At 36.0% G+C, this 25,301-nt stretch overlaps 1 protein-coding gene across 3 annotated transcripts in view; it reads right to left on the reverse strand.

Annotated features, from left to right (window-relative positions):
• Window positions 1–25,301, reverse strand: part of SEPTIN3 (septin 3) — a 743,127-nt gene that overhangs the window by 268,239 nt on the left and 449,587 nt on the right. For all 3 annotated transcript variants that reach the window (XM_044075351.1, XM_044075343.1, XM_044075358.1), the window contains one exon: window positions 18,751–18,945. In XM_044075351.1, coding sequence (XP_043931286.1) covers window positions 18,751–18,945 — 195 coding nt within the window. The remainder of the gene's footprint in view (window positions 1–18,750; window positions 18,946–25,301) is intronic.

A 25,301-nucleotide genomic window follows, 5' to 3' on the forward strand; every position in this document is an offset into this window, starting at 1 on the left:
TGGATGACTTTATATAGTTTTTTTATAGTTTTTTTTTGACTTCATATAATTTACTATTCTGTTTGTTTTTTTCTTATGTCTTGATTATTTGTACTTTATTGCTTGACTGCAAAATCAAATAAAAGATGTTTAAAAAAATATTATTCTTTCTTATAAATTCATAACTCTTGATATTGACTCCTTGTTCACTGTTGCACCAAATAATAATGGAACAGAAGTGGGGAGAAAACATCTGTCAAAACATACTTCACTTCCCACTATAGAAACCATAAGTATTTGTGAACTGCATATGGTAATGTTGGAGAATAATATCTTTCTCTTTCAAGACTTATACAGCATGCAACTTAAAGGTATAGCAATGGGTATGCCCATTGCAAATACCTATTCAAATTTAGTGTTATCCATATGGGAAGTTGAATTTGTCTTTAATACAGAAAAAACATATAGACATGCTCTGTTGTTTTATAAGGGATTTTTGGATGACATTTGTATGTTATAGAGTGAAACAGATCAAGCTTCAGGTGAATTTCTTGGATATTTAACCTCTACAACTAATTTTGTTTTGACTTTTAAGAAAAATGTGTCCAAGAAGAATATTTATTTTTTGGACATGGAAGTTATTAGGAAAGAACATAGCAATATAACAACTGCAGTATATAAGAAATCTATCAAAAATAATACATATCGACACGGATCAAATATGCATCCACCTTTTTTATTTCATAATGTAATAATAAGTCAGATATAAGGAGGTTCCAGATTTAGCACTAAGACTTAATCTTTTAAGGAACAAATTGATAAAATGGGTCTAGTGTTTGAATCAAGGGATTGTAATATTCATAATATAAATAGTATGAAAGAATTTGTCACCCAACAATGTGATTGTGTTGCTAATCCAATTTTTAATATTTATCATGATACAAATAATACTATTATGTTTCAGAAGAATGAAAATGAACATAATTCTGTAAATGACAACTGGAGTGCAATAGGACATAACCAATAAACAAATTATTAAGAATGTATAGAAGGAGTAAAAATTGAAAACAGACATTATGCTATAAACAGAATAATTTTGAACAACATACTAAAAATATAAAAGAGAGTGGTACTAGACCATGCTATAATTGCCCACTTCCAACAGTATAGTTATAGAAATGACTTCCACAGACATCCAAATACATTAAATGTTCATTTAAGAACCCCTGTTAATTGTGTCATGAAAATTATAGCATGTAATGTTATATGTCAACACACATAATGCTTTCTATATTGGTAAATGTAATAGGAAATTAAAAGACTGTATTGGTGAACATTTGTCTGACAGAAACCATAAAATTCCCACTAATCCAGTATATAAACATGTCCTGGATGAAGGAGAAAATCATTTATTTAGATTTTTAGGGTTTGAGGTAATAGATGATATTATAAGATGTGAAGATATATACAATAAGATGTAAAATGCTGAATATAAATAGATTTAAGTATTTAGAGCTGATCAACCTCCAGGTTTAAATGGTGGCTATAGGATAAAGCCTTTATTAAGGATGCGTACTAGAAGGTGCCTGTTCCTTTAAATATTTGAATGATATGATTTTACTATGTGATTTAGAGAGGTTAATTAAATGTTTGTTACTGCCTTCTCTTGTTTTATCTAATTTGAAAAGCATTTTATTCAAATGCTTGTAAGCCGGTCATATTTTTTATTTTGATGTTACTAAAAGTAGATTGTTTTTTACCACCATGTTCTGCTTCTTGAGTTGCTTTAGATCTTTGATATCTTGTTTGTTTAGCTGGTTTATCTGCTTAAGCTACTATTTTCTGGGATTTGGGGCACATGAAGGGACACACAAGGGGTTGTATCCACATTTTTCTGTTTCAAATTCTGAGTAGTCTGGTATCTGATAGTCTTTGTGGGATTCTCTTTCTCTGAGACTATTTTCAGGATGAATAATTTTTTAAACAGAAAAACAATGACATTTCTCAATTCCTCAGAATATATTATGATTTGTTACAGCTGGAATTTCAAGAATTTCACCTCTATCCTCCAGTTCAGCTTGCCTTGCAGGATTTTTTACATTATGCAATTTCCCTGACAGTTAGCCTGCTGTTCGTAAAAAAAAGGGATAGATGACATAAAGTTCCTTAGTCTTTTACATGTTTATATACTAATCCCATACTTGGCCCAACAGCTGTTGCCTTAGGGAATCCAGCTTGCATTAATCATATTGTTAATACTATTTTCTCGCCTTCTGAGAACAATGACAAGGCTTTTGACACATTTGGGGAAAAAGTGTATACTCCGCCAACTTTGCTTTTTGGAATTCTCTAATGTCAGGCACATATGTTGAAGTTTATCCTTGCTTATTTCTTGTCACCAGTTTCTTCCTGTGAGGAGAAATCTGCTTTATGTAATTTGGTTTCTTCTTTTCTCCAGTCATCACCCATGGCTTGAAAAGCACTTATCACAATGTGCATGGCACTTCTTGGGCTGCTGTTAATGGAACTGTTTTATGGAGGTTTGCCACATCTCATGACCTCCCAGATGTCAAGAATGGAATTTTGAATTCTCTCTTGGAAAGAGAACTAGTTTATGCACTTTCTGCTGCAGAGACAATCGAGAAGTGTGATGACAGAGGAAAGCTGATTCAAGGAATGTTTCAGCTTTTTTCAGCCTCCTTCTCTACATTCATAGGTTCATATGTGAGTACTAGGCTAACTGCCCTAAAGCACCATTTTAAGCCAAGCTAATATCTGAGGTCAGAATCAAATCTTGTACATTGTGTCTATGAGATGAAGACCTTAACCATTATGCCAAACCCACATTTTCTGAGGGATTATTTGCTGTCACCTTAGACAGCACAGGGTTTTATCTCTGTATGCCTCCAGCACAGGCAGTCCCTTAATCCTCCCAGAGAGTCTGAACCTGCTTTTCTGTCTTTGGCAACAAATTGTTTCACACATTGTGAATGTGACCCATCAAGGCAACATATGGCAATGGAAGCTCTCCATTTTTTCCAGGAAATTCCTACTCATCTACCAGAACAAACTCTTCTCTTCAATCCCGTCTTACAGCATGTACTGCTTTCAGGAGGTAGTAGAAGCTCTTCCTTCTCCTCTTTTGGGAGAAGGATTTTATTCAAGGATGTTTCTGGTGCCAAAGAAAATAGATACTTGGAGACAAATTTTGGACCTTTCCTTCCCGAACCACTTTGTAATCACAGTTGCAGTAGCTATTCCCTCCCTCCCTCCACCTTGCCCCCCCAATTATTTGTTCTATATTTTTTGCCAGGGTGTGCATATGTATTTTTTGTAGATTCTCTTTTTAACATAATATGTAGATGATCACACATCCACTTGACTAAGCATCCACTCAATCTAATGCACATACCCACTTCACTCTGTTGACAAATGACCAGATAAGACAATGTTGATGATCCATATATTGATTTTATATCTATATTAATATATATATAGATATATAAACTAATAGAATACCAATTATGTCAACATGCATAATGTCGAAACAAATTGAACGACATTACACATGTCAACATTCTATACACATGCACCAAGAGTTAATCTCGGTGAATGCAAAACTTTAAAAAACAAAACACAAAGACATCACTGTTTTTTGCAGAGGGCAAACTCCCCTGCACCCCCACACCCTGCTAATTGGATATTCCAACTCCAAGATCACACTATCTCTGGGGGGAAAGGGTATATTTTCCTATTCAGTGATTGTCAATTTCACATGCCTGTCAACAAATTGGGTTGATTAAATGATTAAATAGAAGTTGAGCAAAGTACCATTGACAAGGTTACCAGGATATATATATATATATATATATATATATATATATATATATATATTTGTGTACATATGAGAACTCCATTACATAGAATGGAATACAACATTGACAGCAGGTTGGTCAATGTTATTTGGTCAAGAGGAGCAGATGGTTGATGTGTTTGAAAATTGCCTTCACACCTTCCCTTGACCAGGAAGATCACTCTAGTATTAAAACTCATTGATCCTAATATCTTCAGTGATAGAAGTAAAAGGTAACTTTTGGATTATGGACCAATGGGGACAGCATTTGTGGTGTAGGAATATGATGATTAATATGAAAATGATCAGTGTGCTCCTAACTGTAATTGGTATCCACCTGCCTTTCTTAAGACCAATTGTGTTCAGTAATTTTGGAGAAAGTGAGAAAAGGAGAAAAAGCATGTGTACATTTTATTAAGTGTAGGTTGAATAAGGAAATGTTGTAGCAAGAACAATAAAGGGGCTGTTTTAATTTGGGAATACACACGTTAATGCCAAAACTCTATTTTCAACTGAGAGGCAACTGATAAGTGTGTAACTTATTTTAGTTGTTTAAAATGATTGTCATCTATTAACCTAGAATAGTTGTTGAAAGAGAGGGTTCAGCCGCACACTGACATATTTGTAGCATTGTACCTTTAGAATGGATTACTTCACAGGATGACATATATGCAAAAAAGTAGGTCTTCTTTAATTTTTGAGGCACTTCAAAGATCATTTTCCAGGTAAGGTGGTGAAATACAGTTTGGATCCACTGGACACAAATGAGGAGGGCTCAGTATGCATGTATGACTCCATTTCAGCTTTTTAAGCCATAGACTTTGAGAGGCATCTTATCTTATGTGCTAGTAAAGAAACCACCTTGATGTATATTTTCTGGAAAAGTCCAGCAATTGTGACTTTTATGTAAGGAAAATATTATCTCAGTCTTGGAATATTAGAAGAAGGTTGCTCAAATATTTGCAACATTTGTTTTATTTATTTATTTATTTGTCTTTGTTGACTTAGAAAAGTTCGATTGGGCAAAACCCATTTTTAGAGGAGGCTCGGGGAGAAAAACTCCACATTTAAATTACACACTGTGTACATTTATAATTGCAGGGTAAAATATTTATATATGAGCTTATTTACATGAATTTTAAATATTTTTAAATATTTCTTACAAGAACATAATATTTTAACACACGAAAAAAGAGAAATTAACATAAATTAGCTCATTATTGAATAGAGAAATAATATACTGTAACAATTAATGTATTTATAGCATGATGGCTACAGGGAAAAGATCAAACTGGGGCATTTTTGAGTTTAGTAATAATTTACAGGCAAACAAGTAGAATGTAGCTTAAAAATAATGAGAGATATGAAAGGAGAATTCTGGAAATGAGTGGGAAGATACGTGGACAGATGAGGAATTGTAGTTAGCGGTGAGGTATGAGAAAAGGAAGAAACGTAAGAGTTTAGGAAATTAGGTCAGTATAAGGAGGAGTGATAACGTACAAAATGATTGGGAAGCAAAGTGGCTATAAAAGTTGGTGCAAAGTAATCTGAGTAAAGCTAGCCAGGCGAGCAGGAAGAACAGATCCATCTTTGGCATAGGTACTGTTTTTTTTAAACTATTTAATTTTTCTATCTGTTTTGCCTGTGGGGATTTCATTCCAGAGTTTTGACACATAATGACAGTAAAGAGCATCTTCAGCAGTGTTGAATGTCTTACTGATACACTGTAAATGTTTATTGCTAGAGTGAAGGTCTCTAGTGGGTGACTAATACAGTAGAGTATTCTGTAATGCTGAGCATTTGTCTGGAGAGTACAATAGGCTGTGGACAATGATTAACTGTGACTATGTCAACTGGTTTGGGAGTTCAAGGCAGTTTAATTGTTTTAATGCAAGGCAGGGGTGTGTTTTATAAAACTGGTTGGCTGAAATTTAACTATCTTGTAGTAGCAGGAAGCTAGTTTAGTTCTATGTGTAGTGTTGATAATTGTAAGGATAGGGGAAGCATATAATACAGAAGGAAGAAATTATGTTGCTGCTAAGGTAATCCTTCCTTGATCTGTCAGGTACTGTTTAGCCCTATAGAGGGAGATGAGTTTTTGGTGAGTTTTCTTGATGGAATGAAATATGTGGTGATCAGAGACTCCAATTGGTTTAGTTTGGCTTATGCTTTTTTTATTTTTGTGTTATTACTTGAGGTAATATGATATGTGTGTGTTTCTGGTTAAGGTGTTTTTTAGAAGTAAATAGAATGTTTGTTGTTTTTGGCATTAAGCAGCAAGTTAGAAGTTTTTAGTCATATTTCAACGTCATTGAATGATTTTTGAGTGATTTCCTGTAATTTTGTTATGGATGTGATAAGGGTTGAATCAGCATATTGTACGAGAATGGCAAATGTTTTAGTGGTATGAAGTTTATTTATGAAAATATTAAATAGAAGTGGGCCTAGTATTAACCCTTAGGAAGCACCAACAGAGATTGGTTGAAATGCTGAAAAGGTTTTGTTGCCATTTAGCTACTTGCTGACAGTTGCATGAATAACTAACTGTGAAACCAGGAGAGGGAGGAGTAAGTGAGACCTAGTGCTGCAATTTCAGAGAGAAGCTTTTGGTGGGACATTGTATCAAATGTTTTGGAAAGGTCAATGAAAGGTAAAGAAACAAGGTTGTCGTCCTTTCTGCATTGGTTTACTATGTTGGTGAAGTTAAGGAGGGCAGTAGTAGTACTTTGGTTGGACCTAAAATTGGGCTGAGTGCTAGAGAGAAGGTTATATTATGTTACATGTTTCAGAAGATGAGAATGAATACATTTCTCAAGGATTTTAGGGAGCGGTGATAGGACAGCAAAGGGTCTATAGTTTGTTAACTTTGTTGAAGTACCTCCTTTGAGAAGGGATATAATAATGGATTTTTTCCAGATGGATGGGACATAGTTTTCAGTTACTGACCATGACCAGAATGGAGACAGGGAAGGCTAGTGCTTCTGCACCTACTTTGAGGAACTCAGTGGGAAGGTTATCAGCAGTTGAGGGTGTTACTTTTAACTTGGCTAGTAATTTTTTTATGGCTAATGTTGGAACAGGCTGAAAACTAAAAGACAGTGTGTTGCTTTTGAGAGCAAATGGAAGTTAGAGGGGTAAAGTGAGGATGGTCATTGTTTAGTGACAGAACTGACTGGATAAAATGAGTGTTGAACTGAATGACAATGGACTCTTTATTGTATGAAGTAAAAGGACAGGGTGTAGTGGTATGGTCAGGGTGTAATAGGTCATTTAGAGGGGACCTAAATAACTTGGGGTTGTTTTGGTGTTTTTTTTTTTTTTTTGAGATTTCTGTCATATGATTTCTTGTCAGATTTAACAAGGATCCTGGTTTCTGAGATATATGAACATTTGGTAAGCATGTTGTGTTTTATTCTTATACCACTCTTTCCATGCTTTATCTCTTTGCAGAAAGAGCTGTTTGGCCTCTTTTGTTAGCCATGGCAGTGCATTAGATTTTACCCTTCTTGTCCTAACTTGCTAAATCATTTAGTATTTTTAGAAAGGTGTAATTGAAGTGAGTAACTGCTTCATCTAGGGGATTTACTCATAATACATTCCAGTTGTAGTGGGACAGGGTTGTAGTGAATGTGTCTTTGTCAAATTTGGTTAAGCCACATACTTGTCTGTAGATTAGTTGTTTGGGTGAACCCTGTTGTTGCCCTATTACACAGGTTGGGAGGTGGTCACTTATAGAGTCTGGTAAGTAACCAGAAAATTTTATATTATATTATGGAAGCCACGGTGGTGCAGTGGTAGCATTGTTGCCTCACAGCAAGAGGTTCTCCTGTTCGATTCTTGACTAGAGTGCCTTCTGTGTGGAGTCTGCATGTCCTCCCCACAGCTGAGTGGTGTTCAAAAAGACATGCGTGAATGGGCGTGCCTTCACTGAAGGTTGGGCATTGGGCTGGCAATTCGGCACCATAAAAATCTACTGCCAATCATTAGCAGACCGGGAAAAGTCAAAAAGACAAACATGGAGTCCAGCATGCATCCTCCTCATCTACTAAAAGCTTTGCCCTATGGTGAATTCAAAAGAATACACCAACATACCAGTATGATATCTGAATTAAACTATGAGTTAAAAGAGGTATTTTTGAGATTGAATAACAGGGGCTATGATGAAAAACTACTATTGGATCATATGAATGGAATTTTGAACAAACAAGGAAGCTTTAGGAAGCCATATAGGCAATTTTCAGGGATGGTTGAGAAAGATGATGATGATGTTGAAAATATATTTTTTGTAACAAAATATACAGCTTTTTCTGATATATTTGTTTCCCTAATTAAAAAATTTTGGTACTTGGTTAGTGAAGATGAGCTCATAGGTAAGCTTTTTCCACGCAAAATCATATTTTCATACAAAAAAGGAAAGAACTTAAAAGAAATATTAAATAATAACCTTTGTACAAAAAGAATGGATTATGCTTCCAATGTTGGTTCTTTTAGATGTAACTCTTGTAGTATTTGTGATAGAATTATTAACATCAGATCCATTAATAATGTTAACCATAACCCCATGCATTACTTTAACTGCAGATCCAGTGGTGTTGTTTATATATTAGGGTGTAGTTGTCATAATATGTGGTACATTGGGCAAACTAAAAGAATGGTAAGACTGAGAATCTTAGAACACTTAAGGGACATTAGGAATTCAAGTGTATTTAGTCCGGTTCTTGAAGCATTTTGTGACATACATGAGGGAAAATCTGATTGTTTAAAATTTAGTATATTAGGCAAACCTCATTGCATTAAGGGTGACAATATTTGTGATAAATTGTTAGAACTTGAAACTAGGATGATTCTGAAGTTTAATACATTAAGGCCTTTTGGCTTGAATTTAGAATTAGGCAATTGAAGAATTAATTTATTGTTCAAATTGTTAAAATGCAATAATAATGTTCATCTTGTATGTTAATATTTCATTGTATTTCATAATTCATAATTCACATTATAAGAATTTATATTATATTATGAGAGATATATAATATTTAATACAAAAGTTTTTAGTAATTTTGGGAATTAAGTTAATATATTGGGGTATGTATAATAAGAAAATATATAAGTCATTCAAAACAACAATTCAAAAGTTTTTTTCCCTCCATTTTTGAGGTTGATTGTTTAATTAATTGAATAATTGCTGTAATTGATTTGTATATAAAGACTGTTATTTTTTGTAATGTATTGTGACCCATTGAAGGCGAGATGCCGAGGTACCAGGTCCTGGAAATATAAGGAGAATTGCTGCTACTTACTGGCTGTTTGGTGTGTTTTTTATTCTTACTTCTGCGTTGTTTGGTTACTATTTGGATCCAAGCCGTATTTGCAGCATTTTTTGGAGGTTATTTGAATGACATTTCTATTGTGAATTGTGATGTCAAGCATTGAAGGCTCCGAACGGAGCGCTATGCTTAACGCAGTGAACATTATGTTGTTTCAAGATATGATAATGGAGTGAGATAAGAGGTTTACCAGCCGTGATCCGTGGAGCCTAGGGAAAAATGCGGACACTGACGCTCATTTTGCCCAGCTGAATAAACTTATGGCCAAGGAAGTCGCTCTATACTTTGACACCAGCTTATTGGAAAAATACGTAAGTCTCAATATTACACCGAGGGGCTTACGTATTGATAAGCTGCCTGCGGCACCTTTTTCAGATGAAGAAGGTGATCTTCTTGAAGAGTGGAAACAGACTTCACTTGCATGTACTATAGGTTGGTTGCGCATACTTATTAAACGCAACCAAAGAAGTCATGAAAAACTAAAATCGGAAATTTCCACTCTACAAAATGAGCTTGTTTCTGAGGTCAACTACAGAGCTCAAATGGTTAACATTAATGAAAAAATGACTAAACTAGAGGCAGATGTTGTGCAAAGAAAGCGCAATAAGTTGGTTCGGGACATTAAAGATTATGAGTCGGGCATCATCTTTAATTGGCAACGTGAACCTGTGCGTGGACAATCTAGGGGGCGGAGTTGGACACGTAGTTCTAAGCGCCGAAATTATTCGGCGTCCGCCTCTTCATTTTCATCTACTGAAAAGGAAAACAGTGTAAAAAATGTTTCCTTTGCTCGAACTACTGCACCTAACCGAGTGGTCAACAGGGATAATGCGGAGATGTCGAGTGAAGAGCCCAACCTAAGTTCAACGGAAGATGCCAATTTTCAAAATGAGACCTGCAATAAGGGGCGGAATGGCAGAAATGGTAGAAAAGGTCGGAATCGCTTTAAATGAAAATGAAAATGAAGGTTTGGACACTATTATATCTAGTTGGACTTATCACAGTGTTAACTCTTTTGAGTGTGTTAACTTATCTGATTTACAATTATGTGATAGCATGAGGAATGTTTTGAATAAGGGGAGCAAATTTGTTCCAACTTTTTTTCCCTCATTTGCTGATATTTATTTAGAAGTGAAAGTGTTTATTCGCAAATTATTGCTAAGAGTTTATTTCAAAAAATATTGTAAAGTGGATGTTAATATTAATGTTTCTAATGTTAATGAAACTGAAGATGGGGTTCTTAATGTTAGTGAATTTGATGATAGTTTGCTAAATATGTCCATATATGATTATGAGTATGACGAAAGTGAAGGAAATGATGAACAAAGTAATATTTTTGGAGAGAGTAATGTTTGCTCTATTAAATGTGATGTTGATGTTACCTCTAATGTCAGCTTTAACACAGGATATGGTAGGTTAAAAATGCCTAAATTTAGAAATGTAAAAATAGGTTTATTCCTACCATATCAGTGCCAGCCATTCAGGTGTTTCAGAAAGTTCTTTTAAAGGAAACTGAACTAATGTTTAAGCAGTTCTGTAAGGAAAAGAAGAAATTTAACCTTACAAAAGAAGAGTGGATGGCTTTACAGGATCTTAGGAAACTTAAGGATAATTATATATTTAAATGTGCTGACAAAGGGGGCAATTGGGTGATACAAAATAAATCTGATTACTGTGTTATGGTTAACAATTTGCTTCAGAACAATGATGAATACATAAAACTTAGTAGGGACCCACTTAAATCGTATAATGAGGAACTTCTCAATCTTTTGGAAAGGGGAGAAAGATTGGGATTCTTTTCTAATGTTGATGTTAACAAAATGTACATAAAGGACCCTGTTTCACCCATACTATATGCCTTACCTAAGATTCATAAGGATCTTAACAAGCCTCCTGGTAGGCCTATAGTGTCGGGGATTGCATCTTTCTTGGAAAATGTTAATGTTTTCCTGGATTCGCAACTAAAAATTTACATCAGTAGGGTTAGTGCTCATATCAGTAACACCCAAGAGTTAATAAATGAAGTACAGAAGATAACATGGGATAGTGACTATTATTGGGTGACTATTGATGTTAAATCATTATATACTAACATCAGCATTAGATGGGGACTTGATGCGATTTCCAATATGTTAGGTGAAGGTCCCAGAACTAATTTTTTGATCTCACTTCTGGAATTCTGTTTGACCCATAATTATTTCACATTTAATGGTGAATATTTTTTACAAAAAAAAGGAACGGCAATGGGAGCTGCCTATGCTCCCAATTATGCCGTAATATACATGGATTTTTTTGAGAAAAAGTTCATTTATCCTAGCATATTTTTTCATAATAAGGTTATCTTGTATAAACGGTTCATTGATGACCTGATATTCATATGCAAAGGGGATATTTATGAGTTTTGTGAATTTTTTGAAGAATTGAATGATAATGAACATAGTCTGTCTTTTTCTTATGAGGTCAATCGGAATCAGATTAATTTTTTGGACTTAACTTTATTCATAAGTAACAATAAGATTGAGTACAGACCCTATAGAAAGGATACCTCAGCAAACATGTTTTTGCATGCGTCCAGCATGCATCCTCCTCATCTACTAAAAGCTTTGCCCTATGGTGAATTCAAAAGAATACACCAACATACCAGTATGATATCTGAATTAAACTATGAGTTAAAAGAGGTATTTTTGAGACTGAATAACAGGGGCTATGATGAAAAACTACTATTGGATCATATGAATGGAATTTTGAACAAACAAGGAAGCTTTAGGAAGCCATATAGGCAATTTTCAGGGATGGTTGAGAAAGATGATGATGATGTTGAAAATATATTTTTTGTAACAAAATATACAGCTTTTTCTGATATATTTGTTTCCCTAATTAAAAAATTTTGGTACTTGGTTAGTGAAGATGAGCTCATAGGTAAGCTTTTTCCACGCAAAATCATATTTTCATACAAAAAAGGAAAGAACTTAAAAGAAATATTAAATAATAACCTTTGTACAAAAAGAATGGATTATGCTTCCAATGTTGGTTCTTTTAGATGTAACTCTTGTAGTATTTGTGATAGAATTATTAACATCAGATCCATTAATAATGTTAACCATAACCCCATGCATTACTTTAACTGCAGATCCAGTGGTGTTGTTTATATATTAGGGTGTAGTTGTCATAATATGTGGTACATTGGGCAAACTAAAAGAATGGTAAGACTGAGAATCTTAGAACACTTAAGGGACATTAGGAATTCAAGTGTATTTAGTCCGTTCTGAAGCATTTTGTGACATACATGAGGGAAAATCTGATTGTTTAAAATTTAGTATATTAGGCAAACCTCATTGCATTAAGGGTGACAATATTTGTGATAAATTGTTAGAACTTGAAACTAGGATGATTCTGAAGTTTAATACATTAAGGCCTTTTGGCTTGAATTTAGAATTAGGCATTTGAAGAATTAATTTATTGTTCAAATTGTTAAAATGCAATAATAATGTTCATCTTGTATGTTAATATTTCATTGTATTTCATAATTCATAATTCACATTATAAGAATTTATATTATATTATGAGAGATATATAATATTTAATACAAAAGTTTTTAGTAATTTTGGGAATTAAGTTAATATATTGGGGTATGTATAATAAGAAAATATATAAGTCATTCAAAACAACAATTCAAAAGTTTTTTTCCCTCCATTTTTGAGGTTGATTGTTTAATTAATTGAATAATTGCTGTAATTGATTTGTATATAAAGACTGTTATTTTTTGTAATGTATTGTGACCCATTGAAGGCGAGATGCCGAGGTACCAGGTCCTGGAAATATAAGGAGAATTGCTGCTACTTACTGGCTGTTTGGTGTGTTTTTTATGGAGTTTGTCAATGTCCAGTACGGACTGCCTATTAGTGCTTTTGTTGATTCTGATGGTGGAGCTTATTAGTAGAGTAAAGCCAAATAGGTGAATAGAGTCCTTGGGGTTGCTGCTATTTATGGATTGCCAGTCTATATTAAGGTCACCTGAGATGAAGGTTCCCTGAGGGATGTTGTCAGATAGCCAGTGTAGGATATTTTTGGCTGTGGTAATGTTGTTGCCTGATGGGATGTATACTGCTGAGATACATATAGATTCCATTTGGTTGATTTTGAGGTATGCAATCAGAAGTTCAGCATTATTAAATTTTGGGATATTTAGCTGGGCTGGAGTTATTTCTAAATAGTTTTCATAAATAATAACACCTGCTCTTTTAAAATTTCTGTCCGTTCTGAGTATGTTAAAACCTGGGGGAATGATTTCATTATCAATTGCCAATTCTTTTTTTAGCCAATCTCAGTGATGATTAGAATGTCTGGGGAGTAAAAATCTAGACATGAAATGTTGAAAAAAATGAGGTTAGATTCATTACCTGGATGAAAATTGTGGTGGGATCACTGGAAAGTAATGGGTTGGTCATGGTGGGTAGTTGATGTGTGGGTCTGGGGGTAGGGTGAATATCTGCACTAAGTTTCAGGACGGTGGCAGGATGAGTAGAATTACGGAGCCAGTTGTATCTGTATCTGACTTTTCAGTACTGCTGATAAAGTGCTGTTCTTAACTTTAATATATCTCTAAGAGAACAGATCTGAACACATATATTGGTAAAGAGAAAGAGATACAAACAAGGAGAGAAAGAGGGTTTTGTGTTGTAATGTATGTTTTGTATGTATTTTAATCTAAGGCAACACATGCGTGATTGGTGAGCTAGTGCTGCTATATCCTTCATTTGTTCTCTGATACCTGCTTTATCCTGCCCAGGGTCATTGGAGAGTCAGAGCATATTTTGGCAAGCAACAGGTGCAAGGCAGGGAAGCAGTCATTTATGATATGCCAGTGTATAACAGGATTAACAGGATGCACACCCATGCACTCAGTCACAAACCACACACACATACACAAACTATTGTGTTGGAAATTTGGAGGAATGATGATTTCACTGACTACATGGCTTTGAGATGTGAGGAAAGCGGTGATCTCAGTGAAAAAAACAGTTGAGTAGAAGAAAGCAATGCAAACTTCGAAGTCAGAAACCAAACAGGAGAATTATGCATTATGAATTAGTAATGGATTAACTATGAATTAGTAGCAGCACTATGATTTAGTAGCAGATGCACTATGAATTAGCAATGGATGCACTATGAATTAGTGGAGGATGAACTATGAATTAGCAGTGGATTCACTATGAATTCATAGCAGATGCACTGTGAATTAGTAGCACTATGAATTAGTACAGGATGCACTATGACGAAAATAAAAATAAAATTGCCAAAGATTCCAAAGACAACCACAAGGCATTCTATAGTTATGTCAAGAATCTAAATAGCAATGCTCAGATCTGCTCTGAGCTACAACAGAATGGCATTAAATGTACTGATCCCAAGATATTGACAATATCCTGGTAGATCGATTCAGTGCCAACTTCACCCCCCTGTCACCCCCTAAACGGCCCAACTCAATACTGAAAGATTGCCAAATTCCAGTAATAATGGCCACACAGGTAAAAAAAGCACTCTCCAATGCTAAGAATACAGCAACCATGGGAACAGACAACATCCTGGGCTGTGTACTACATGAACTACAAAATAAACTGGCACCTCACCTAAGTGTCATGTTTAATCATAGTCTCACCTCAGGCTTTGTGCCCAATGAATGGCACACAGCTACAGTTACCCCACTCTACAAGGGGGGATCCACCTTGGATCCTGGGAACTACTGCCCCATCAGTCTGATGAACCTGAGCTGCAAGGCCATGGAACGTATTATCATGGAACTTATAAACAAAGACATTGACAACCTTCAAACACTGGACCCCACCCAGTCTGGGTTCGTGAAGGGATGATCTTGTCCCCTGAAGCTGATTGACTTCTTCGAATCAGTCTCCAGAGCTGTGGACGAGGGTAAGGTGGCCCACACAGCCTATCTGGACCTTGCCACGGCCTTCAACACCATTCCCCACTCTGGACTCATAGATAAACTTACTAAGCTGGGCATTAATCTCTATTTCACTCGATGGTTTGCCAACTGGCTTACTGACAGAACCCATACTGTAAAAGTAGCCGACTCCAAATCCAACTCCAGACAAGTGACAAGTGGAGTACCTCAGGGTTCAGTCCTGGGACCACTCTTGTTTGACATCTACTTCTCTGAAGTACAGGCCAACACTAAGGGACTCTGGCTAACAAAGTTCGCAGATAACTGAAAACTGGGAGCCATTATTGAATCCCCAAATAATGTGAATATTCTAAAAAAGAGACTTACATAAACAGATGCTTGGTGCCAGAGCCATGGGCTCAAGCTCAATGTCAAGAAATGTATGGTTATCACCTTTGGGAAAAAAACATGTACCCATGAATTACCACATAAGTGGCAGTACACTAAACACCAAATGTGGGATAAGAGACACAGGTGGACAGTGGTCTCACCTTTGATAACCACATCGCTACAACAGTCAGAAAATCCTTCTATGTAGCACATCGCATCACTAAGGGCTTTTCATCCAGTAAAAAGGAGGTCATGGTGCCACTGTACTCATCACTCATTAGGCCCAATATAGAATACAATGCCCTATTTGGTATGTACCTCTGAAGACATCTGCAACAACTAGAAAGGCCACAGAAATATCTCACTAAAAGAATCACAGGCCTAAAGCAGATGCCCTATGCTGACCGTCTAAAAAAGCTCCAACTATACTCTGTCGCTTATCGTCTACTCAGAGGCAATCTCTGCTTAACATACAAGGCCATGTCAAACCCAAAGATGTTGGACATGCTACACTTAAAGAAATCCCAATCCCTCAGAGCCACATGCTCCATGAATCTAAACCTTGTCATCACAATGAACAAAACATGCTGGAGGGATAGGTTCCTGACCCACAGACTCCCCAGACTCTGGAATAGACTGCCCATACATGTCAAGCAGAGCGCCTCTTTGGCCCTCTTCAAAAGGAACCTTGACAATTGGATGGGAGACAGTAAATTCACTCCGGGGATCACGTCAGTCACCCTGCTAGACAGGGGTCCAGGGAAGTAAATATTATGGGAAGAAATAGCCAGGGAATTTTTATGGCTAGACTTGTATAGGCTCTAGGGCCGATAGCCTAGTACCAACCTATGAACCTATGAACCTATGAATTACCAGTGGATGCACTATAAACTGGTAGTGGATGCATTATGAATTAGTGGTGGATGCACTATGAATTAGCAGTGGATGCACTATGAATTAGTGGTGGATGTACTATGAATTAGCAGTGGATGCACTATGAATTAGTGGTGGATGTACTATGAATTAGCAGTGGATGCACTATGAATTAGTGGTGGATGCACTATGAATTAGCAGTGGATGCACTATGAATTAGCAGCAGATGCACTGTGAATTAGTAGTGTATGCACTATGAATTAGTAGCAGATGCACTATGAATTAGTAGTGGATGCACTATGAATTGGTAGTAGAAGCACTATGAATTAGTGGCGGATGTACTATGAATTAGTAGTGGATGCACTTTTAATTAGTAGTGAGTGGTAGTAATAGCTCTGACTAAACACTTGTGACTAAGTACTTGATCAGCTTAGCTGTTCATGCAGGATAGGCTGGATGCCTTTTTCTTTTCTCCTTTAGAATTGAAAACACTAGCTTTATTACAGCACAAAACTACAAAACTTCCCTTATTGGGCAACATTTGAGGATATTTATACGACTTCATTTGGCCAAAGAGCTTAACAGGAAGAATTATGATTCAGTTTGGCCTTGATTCTGGAAAGGTTATTGTTCACTAGTTCAAAGTTATGGACAAAACAAGTACAATGCAATGTAAATTCTTATGACATCCTTGTAAACATTATTCCTTGTCTATGCACTTTTTTAGCTGTGGTAGCTCTAATGTTCTGTACCTGTCTAGTAAATCATGTTAATGGTGAATGGTTACCTGTTCTAAATTGTAGGTTTTTAATATCTGAAATATATAATGACATTTTTATTTTCTTCTAGCTGGATACATGCATCGAGGTAACACTTTGTTGACAGATTTATGTTCTTTTAGGGTATTTTAGATTAATGAGTTATAACAGAGACTTCTGTAGACAGTTATACTACCTATTTAGATGTAGCTGGTCATGCAGCAGACATTAATGGGTGAACAACCGCTTAAAGCTAACATGAACCTTCGTCAGGGCAGAATCTCTTTTTTTGGTATTATTGTTGACTTACTAAGCAACTGGCTGATTCACCTGCCAACTCAACTTATGAATGAACAAAACAAAAATTTATTTAAGGCCACTCTATTGAAGTACCTGGCAGCCATTTACAAATGTAATTAGCTTATAAACAATCTTTAAATGGCCTCTGGTGGAGTACCTTTGTTTCTAGGTTGGCATGGTTTTGCTAGTACATGCGCTTTGAATATAACAGATTTGCAATGGAACCCTTACTGACACCTTCTCCTTCTACTATATATACAAGTGTGCTGTGAAAAGGCATTTAGATTGCTCTATGACATCACACCAACATTCTGTTTACATTTGCATTAAAGCTGGTTTGTATGTGATTGTCTGCCTTGTTCTTGGTTTGTGACTGAAAAGAGTATTTTAAGCCAGCCCACTTACCTGTCTATTAAACAAGCAAATTAATACCTAAATTAATTTTATCATTTGATGGCAATGCAACATTATTTGGGTGCAAAGTAGTTCAGCATATTGCACATACCTGAAATTTTATAATTCAAATTTATTTGGGTTCAGTAATCTTTACCCAGATTAAAAACAATGGTCCAAGCAGATAGCAGTGTGGTGTCTGCTGTTAATTCTCTAGGTTGGATAAAAGAAGATGGTTATCAGAAATCATTGATAAAAACACTTATTATCTCTGATATGCCAAACCATCAGTGAGAGTGCCTGCTAAGAGAAAAGCACTTCACTGACTGTAGCACTGCTAACCTTTTTTTCTTAAATCTTGATGAATGTCAGAAAAATACAGAATAGCCAGTGACCGCATGGCTAGAAAAAAAAGAGAGAGAGAGTGAGACAGCATTGCTTCACTGCTATAATGTTGTTGTTGTGTCTTTCGGCTTTTCCCGGTTAGGGGTCGCCACAGCGGAACTCTGGTCCGCTAATGCTTGGTTGTTGATTTTTACGTGCCGAGTTACCAGCCCTGACGCACAACCTTCAACAAAGGTACGCCCATTCATGCATGGCTCCAAGCAGAAGACACTCTAGCTGAATCGAACCGGACAGCATCTTACTGTGAGGCGACAACGCTACCGCAGCACCACCACCACTGCTTCACTGCTATAATATTGTCTATTATTCGTACTGCTCAAGGTTTGGCAAGGACCATTATGACCAAAAACAGTACAGCAGGAAATGCAACTGAAATAAAAAGATAGTGTATCTTAAAAATAATGTACATGTGTATAACTTGCTGTCATTTTATAGAAGTTAGCAAATACATGTGCACACATGCAGACAGAATGTATCCTACAAAGCATGTTCTTTGGTTAATTTTAATTTGAAGATTAATTCAAGTAAAACACATTTTTTTTATCTCAGAAACACTAATCTTTTTTGCCTTACCTACAACCATGATGTTGAAGTCAAAGCCTGTCTTCATGGTCTTCCTGCGCATCTGATCAATGATGGTGTCGATGCCAACATAACCCAAAAGGTGAGAGCCCATGCTCATGGGCTTCATAGGCACTGTCGGTTTGGGCCTGGTCTCTGGCACCATCTCCGACATAGCCGAATCTGATTTGCTGTTTTCTGCCGATCCTATATAAAATAAGGCAAGTACATTAAATAAATGTTTTACCCTTTTACTTACTAATTTAAAGATGCTCAAACGGTATCGACTGCAAACTGATGATGAGGATTTTACTACGTTCAGCACTAACATCCCTAAAACATAAGTTGCTGCTTTTACCATAAAATGAGTGAAGACTTGTTGTATATAAAACATTCCAATGTTACAATGTTATTGGTACAACATACCCTAGTCTCTTATAGTCATTCACTGAGGAGTTCATACCCATATCCCTGTGTAGAGTAGTTATTGTTACCAATAAAATGGTCAACTAAACACTTCAACCCTGAGGCCTTCCTTACACGTAACTGTTAATCCTTTATGTAAACATTTCTGAGAATATTAGTGTTTCACATATGTACTGCAATTACCATACTTCAAAAGTGAACCATCGTTCTGGTGGTCTTATTGCCTTGTAATATCTTCATCTCAGACCTGACTTTATATTCCTTATTGCAATTAATTTTGTTAAATGGTCTGCATGTAAAAGTGTATATTTATATTTTTTTCATCCAATCCATGCAGTCTATATTATTAGCACTGAATATCATTCCCATTCTTAAGTTTCTGAGATCTTCCCAACGATCTATGCAAAAACGGTACCATGCTCGATTAATGGTCTTATAACATATGTGTAAATGAGCACGGAACCACAAGCAGCTTGTCGTAAAACAAAGGAACTCAGTGCATCATATAAAATCTTTTATATTTTATTAACAGAGTAATACTATAAAATGTGAAACTAGTAAAAAATCCCATTGCTAACATCTTTATATGGGTCTGTAAGCATAACCCTCACTGTCTTGATTGAAATGCAAAACAACACATTTGCTTGCATTAAAATTAACAATATATTAAATGTTGGCTTATCTAGGGTCAATACAAACCCGTATAGTCATGCATCTTCCAGTCTCATAATCAAGCACTTGACTTAAAAAAAAAGACATACACAGACTTTATGACAGACCTTTTCAGTACTTTGATATCCATCAAAAAGGCAAAAACTATAGGTCATAATAGTGAAACCTGCAGCATACCACTTAATACACTATGATAAGTATATGATTTTCCATCTAAATTAACTGTAAATCCTTTCTTAATTAATCAGTCTTTGAAACAATTAAATACATTCTGCTATTTCTTCTTCTATCACTGGAGCTTAGAACACAGCACCTCAGCAAAAATAGCACATGTTGTGTGAGTCTAGTAATTATAAACTCCGTTCACAGGTATATGAACTCACAAGCAAGCTAACCATATACAGCGTCTCCAACAGTCTTTATGTTCTCATTCTGAGTTTGCTGCACCAGTGAGAAGGAGGGATCTCTGACAGGTGGAGTGAATCCTGTCTCACTCTTTCTATGAGAAGCTGTGAGATTAGACCACTAGTTAAAAGGACACAAGAGAAATAGGGCTTTGCTCATGTTGGTCAAGAAAAAAAAGAGTAAAACAGGTCCCTGCAAACCTGAGTTGATATGGTTATGCAACTGTGATAAAAGCTCAGGTAGTTCCAGCAAACAACTGTCAAAAATGACATACAAATTTATTTACTCTAAAACTGATTTAAGACAACAAAAACATATCATAGGGTATTGTATCAAAGAGAGCAGGTACATGTAGCTGAACCATATCAACTCCCAGTCTTACATTTAAAGCTTCTACAGCATTACTATGAAATGAAATAATGTTTAACAAACATGATAATCCCTTCAGAAACCCATGGTGATTTATTTCATGCTGATGTTAAGCATTTATAGACATGGAGGTCTTTCAAGACTCTAACCAGTATAATAAATTAATAGGTCTGCAATTCCCAAACTTTCAACTATCATCACATTCTGTTGTAGGAATGATTATTGCTGAGTTGTATTTACTAGGAACATAACTTTCATTTAATGCCATCTGACATCTGAATTAGTTATTTAAAAAGAGAAAAATCCTTAGGTCAGTTTAACCTGAAAATAACCATGGTATTCTCTGAAGTCATATTTAGTAGTTATCTTTGATTTTATATAAATACAAAACCTTGAAAATTGTACCATCTATATAAAAATGAGACAGTACGGGTCTAAGGTCATGTTACAGATAAACCACTCAGTGAATTCTTGTTATAGAGGTTAACAAATTCTGTGATTATTGTTAAATACCTCTCAACTTGCAGACATTGAATGTCAGTACAAAGGTTCTTAAAAAGTAGGTACGTCTAGCCAAAAATCTAGTTATCTAACTAGCATAAAATCTGACCACCAAATAGCACATAATTCATAGGTTCATAGGTTTGTAGGCGATACTAAGCTAATGACCTCAGGGAGTGTTTTTAATCCTAGCCATGCTTCCAAAATGTATATGACGAGTCTTGATACCACATAATTATTTTAATGGGTATATGTTGGCTTAAGCAAGGGTAGTCAAGCAATTACAGGCTGCCTCTGTCTAACAGAGGCATAGGTACCAGACCAGGGGTAAATTTCCTATTCCCCATCCACTGGCAAAAAGTTACAGTTGTACTGGATTAAGAAAAAAAACTGCTTTACATGTACGGCAAGCCTGTTCCAGAGAAGGGATAATCTTTGAGACACATGCCTGTCTCTTCAACATGTTCTATTTATGTTGCAGATGAGGTTTAAGTCCCATGAATGGGTAATTCTGATGCTGTTTGTTATGTGGATGTACAATAGGTGCATCAATGTGGTATAAAGTACTGCTTTGTAGTCCAGGCATATATCGCCTCTCAGCAGTCTATAGGAGACAGATTACAGGGAACGGTCTTTGATTGTATGACATGTTGTTTATACCCTGTATTTTTTTTGTGAAGATCCTCTATGGATGTTCCAGTTGTTGCATATACCTGATCAGGTATATACCAAAAGGGGTGTTGTACTCAATGACTGGTCTGATGAATACAGCAGAACAATGACATCCTTTGATCTACATGTCATATCCTTGGTTATAACTTGTGCAACCTTGAATGATTTCCTTACTACTATAGATGCTTGACGCACAAAGGGCAGATTACTGTCTACTTGCATTTCCAAATACCTGACCACTGGGTCAGTATAGTAGTTTCCAGGGGTAGCCTTCTACCTAGAGGATACAATTATACATTTCTTGGCTCTGAGTTTTAGGCCACAGCTCTAGCAACAGTTACTGGTCTTTGCCAGGCCTTCTTGGAGGGTATTTGTGTATTTGTGTGTTTGGGGGAATCTATAATTGCACATAGTTTGCAATTGTCTGCAAACTTTGTCAGCCAGAGGCCCTTGATGTTGACCTTGACTTCATTATAGTAGATGCCAAAAAGGAGTGGCCCCAGTACCAAGTCTTGAGGAACTCTGTTAGTGACTGCCCTTTTTTATAGAGGTTGACTCCCTTATCCTAAGTTTTTGGGTCCTATTTTTAAACCACCTGGCTGCTCAGTGGGTGGCATAGAAGTTTATACCTAGTTTTGTGAGTCTGTGCTTTGGCCAGGCCAAGGTAGATAGTAAGCATCATTTTGCCCTTGTCCATTGCTTTGGTGACCCTCTCGAAAAAGTCCACCAGGTTGTGTAAGCGTGACCTGCCCTTGAAGAAACCATAGTGGGTTGGATTTCTGCTTCCAGTAGGAATGTGGAATACTAATCAGAAACATGAGAGAGAGAGAGAGAGAGAGAGAGAGTGAGAGAGAGAGAGAGATTGAGAGTCAGAAATGATGGAAATATTTATATAAGCACATTGTCAAAGAGAGAGTATAAAATCTGTAGAGTTTAATGAGCTCTGTTGCAAAATTCTACCACACAAGGTCATTTATTTTTGTGTCTAAAAATGGAGAGTAATTTGTGTGTCTTCTTTCTTTAAATTATTGGCATCACCAACATACTGATTATGCAATGTGGTTTACTATGTCGCAGTCAGCTTCAAAAATCACTTGTGATGAGAGGGATTCAGAAAATTGTTTGAAGTGGTAAATTAAAACTTTAAATAGGGACATACCTCAAAAATAGGTACATCATGTGCAGGGGTAAGTAAAGCCTGAAAATATGGAACTTTCTCCAAAATAGGTACAGTTAAGAAGTCTGCTAGTCACACATCCCACTGTTGCTGAATGCAAGATTAGGTTTTAGTATTTCTTTTAATATTAACTGCCAATGCTCTTTCCCAATTAATTTTAGACTTTTTTACTCTCTCATGGAGTCTGTTACATTACTGTTGATAGCCTATATTTACTTCACCTGAATATGTACAATAAATTACTTAATTACATGTTTATATAACTTCTCAACTTGACATTCCACCTAAAGGGATTTCTGTGATTTTAAAAATGTTATTCCTCTTTAGAGGAATGTATTAAGATACAATATAACACAACTTAATAGAAAACTTCTTCCTTTCTTCCTGTGGTCATAAGGTCATAAATGTCTACTCAGAGTTCTATGTTCCTACACAATTTAAATAATTACATTTTTCAGAGTTTGCTTATTTGTACAAACATTTTATTACTTTAACATATATGTCATATCAAACAGTATTATGACTCAAACTAGAAGTAGGTCACCTCCTTTTATACAAATTCTAAAGTCACAGTGATCCTTCTTCCCCCCCAAAAAGAATGTCAGGAATTATGTTTCCACGTGCTGGGTTGCTATAGTAAATGAATAATATTTCTGGTGAGTTGGTGTACCACAGGTCATACACACTACAGAGTTATTTTCTTTTTTGTATACAGCTTAATATTGTAATCTCATTATACCCATGTTTAAACTTGCATTTGTGCAATACTTTCTGGAGCTTTTCTCCCCAGCCTCCACTGAAAATGGGTTTTCAACCCAGTGGACCTTCCCAGTAAACAAATGTCAATAAATAATAAATAAATAATATATAATAGATCATCAAAGGAATTACCATTTTATCTACATTTAATATATATGGAGTCCTATAAAACTTAATCAGAGTGGACCTTTTACAATCTTTAACACCGATAAAGCTATTTCTCTAAGCTTGTTAGTACTAAACATGTATTACTACATAATAGTTCCATAAACCTGACTGACTCACCTTAACCTACATTGTCACTTCTATGACTATGATAAGATGACATGAATAACCACAAAATATTCAAAGCGGTTATCAATGGGATACCAAGCTGACTGTAGAAAAATGGTTCTAGTAACTAAAACACAGATTGAAAGACAACCCATTTTTATTTAGAGCTGGATAATCCCATATATTTTGCTCTAGTAATCCTCAATACATTTAGGATAATATAGTCCATACACACATCAATATTATATTATGGACATGAATTAGGGTAATGAATTTTGTTGTCATCATTGGAGTAAGTTAATTTTATATCACCTTAAGCCTTTGTTCTTCCTGAGTGGATCTCTGACAGTGCACAATGTACTGCTGAGTTTCATGGATTTAGCTCAGAAAGACATTCTTTATATAGTGTGTCATAATGTTGTACTCCCCTATTGTTACGGATTCTAATTTTCTTAAAAAGAAAAGAGCAAGGGCTGAATGTTTTCTGTCATGCAGTCCTCCATATAAAAGGGCAGTCAGAGCACCAAAATACTTATTCCCCTGAAAGGAACAATATTGGGAAACATATCAAAGGTAATCAATATACATGAGGGTATAGACATCCAAACAGTGGCAATACCAAAAAATGACACCAAAAGAAGGGGGGCTGGAAGGAAGGGTAGCTCCTGCAATAGTGATATATTAGAACAGGTACTTTTTTGGTAAGTTTACTGACAGAATTGTACTATGGCCTCTGAAGGACATGCGTGAATGGGCATGCCTTCGCTGAAGGTTGGGCGTCGGGCTGGCAACTCGGCACCATAAAAATCTAGTGCCAATCACTAGCGGACCGGAGTTCCGCTGTGGCAACCCCTAACTGGGAAAAGCCGAAAAGACAAACAACAAACTGACAGAATGGTACCATGTTCAACAACAGATCACTGTTGCAGTAGCCTAAGCAATTTTGGTAGATTACCATAGCTTAAAAAATAAGGAAGGAGGACAGTAAGCCAAGAAAGCAGGAATCCTGGAGAATGGCCCTAGCATATCCTGCTCTGGAGCTGGAAAAGGACTCCAGTTTGTAGTGCTTTGTAAAAGGACATACAGAGGACCAAGTTGCTGCCTCTAGAATACTTGTAGAGTCCATCCTTTTCCAAAAAGCCACTAAAGAAGCCAAAGCCCATGTGGAATGGGTTCTAACCCTGCCTGGAAGTGGCTTATTATGATGAGTATAAAAAGCAATAGCATGTCACACTTTGGTATGTAAACATTTTAAAAAGTTTTTTTTTTTTTTTTCGTATTGGAGAAAGTACCTACCCCAGTTTGAGGG

The sequence above is a fragment of the Protopterus annectens genome, chromosome 1.part1, assembly GCF_019279795.1.
Source record: "Protopterus annectens isolate FY-2018-M chromosome 1.part1, PAN1.0, whole genome shotgun sequence".
Taxonomy (NCBI): Eukaryota; Metazoa; Chordata; order Ceratodontiformes; family Protopteridae; genus Protopterus; species Protopterus annectens.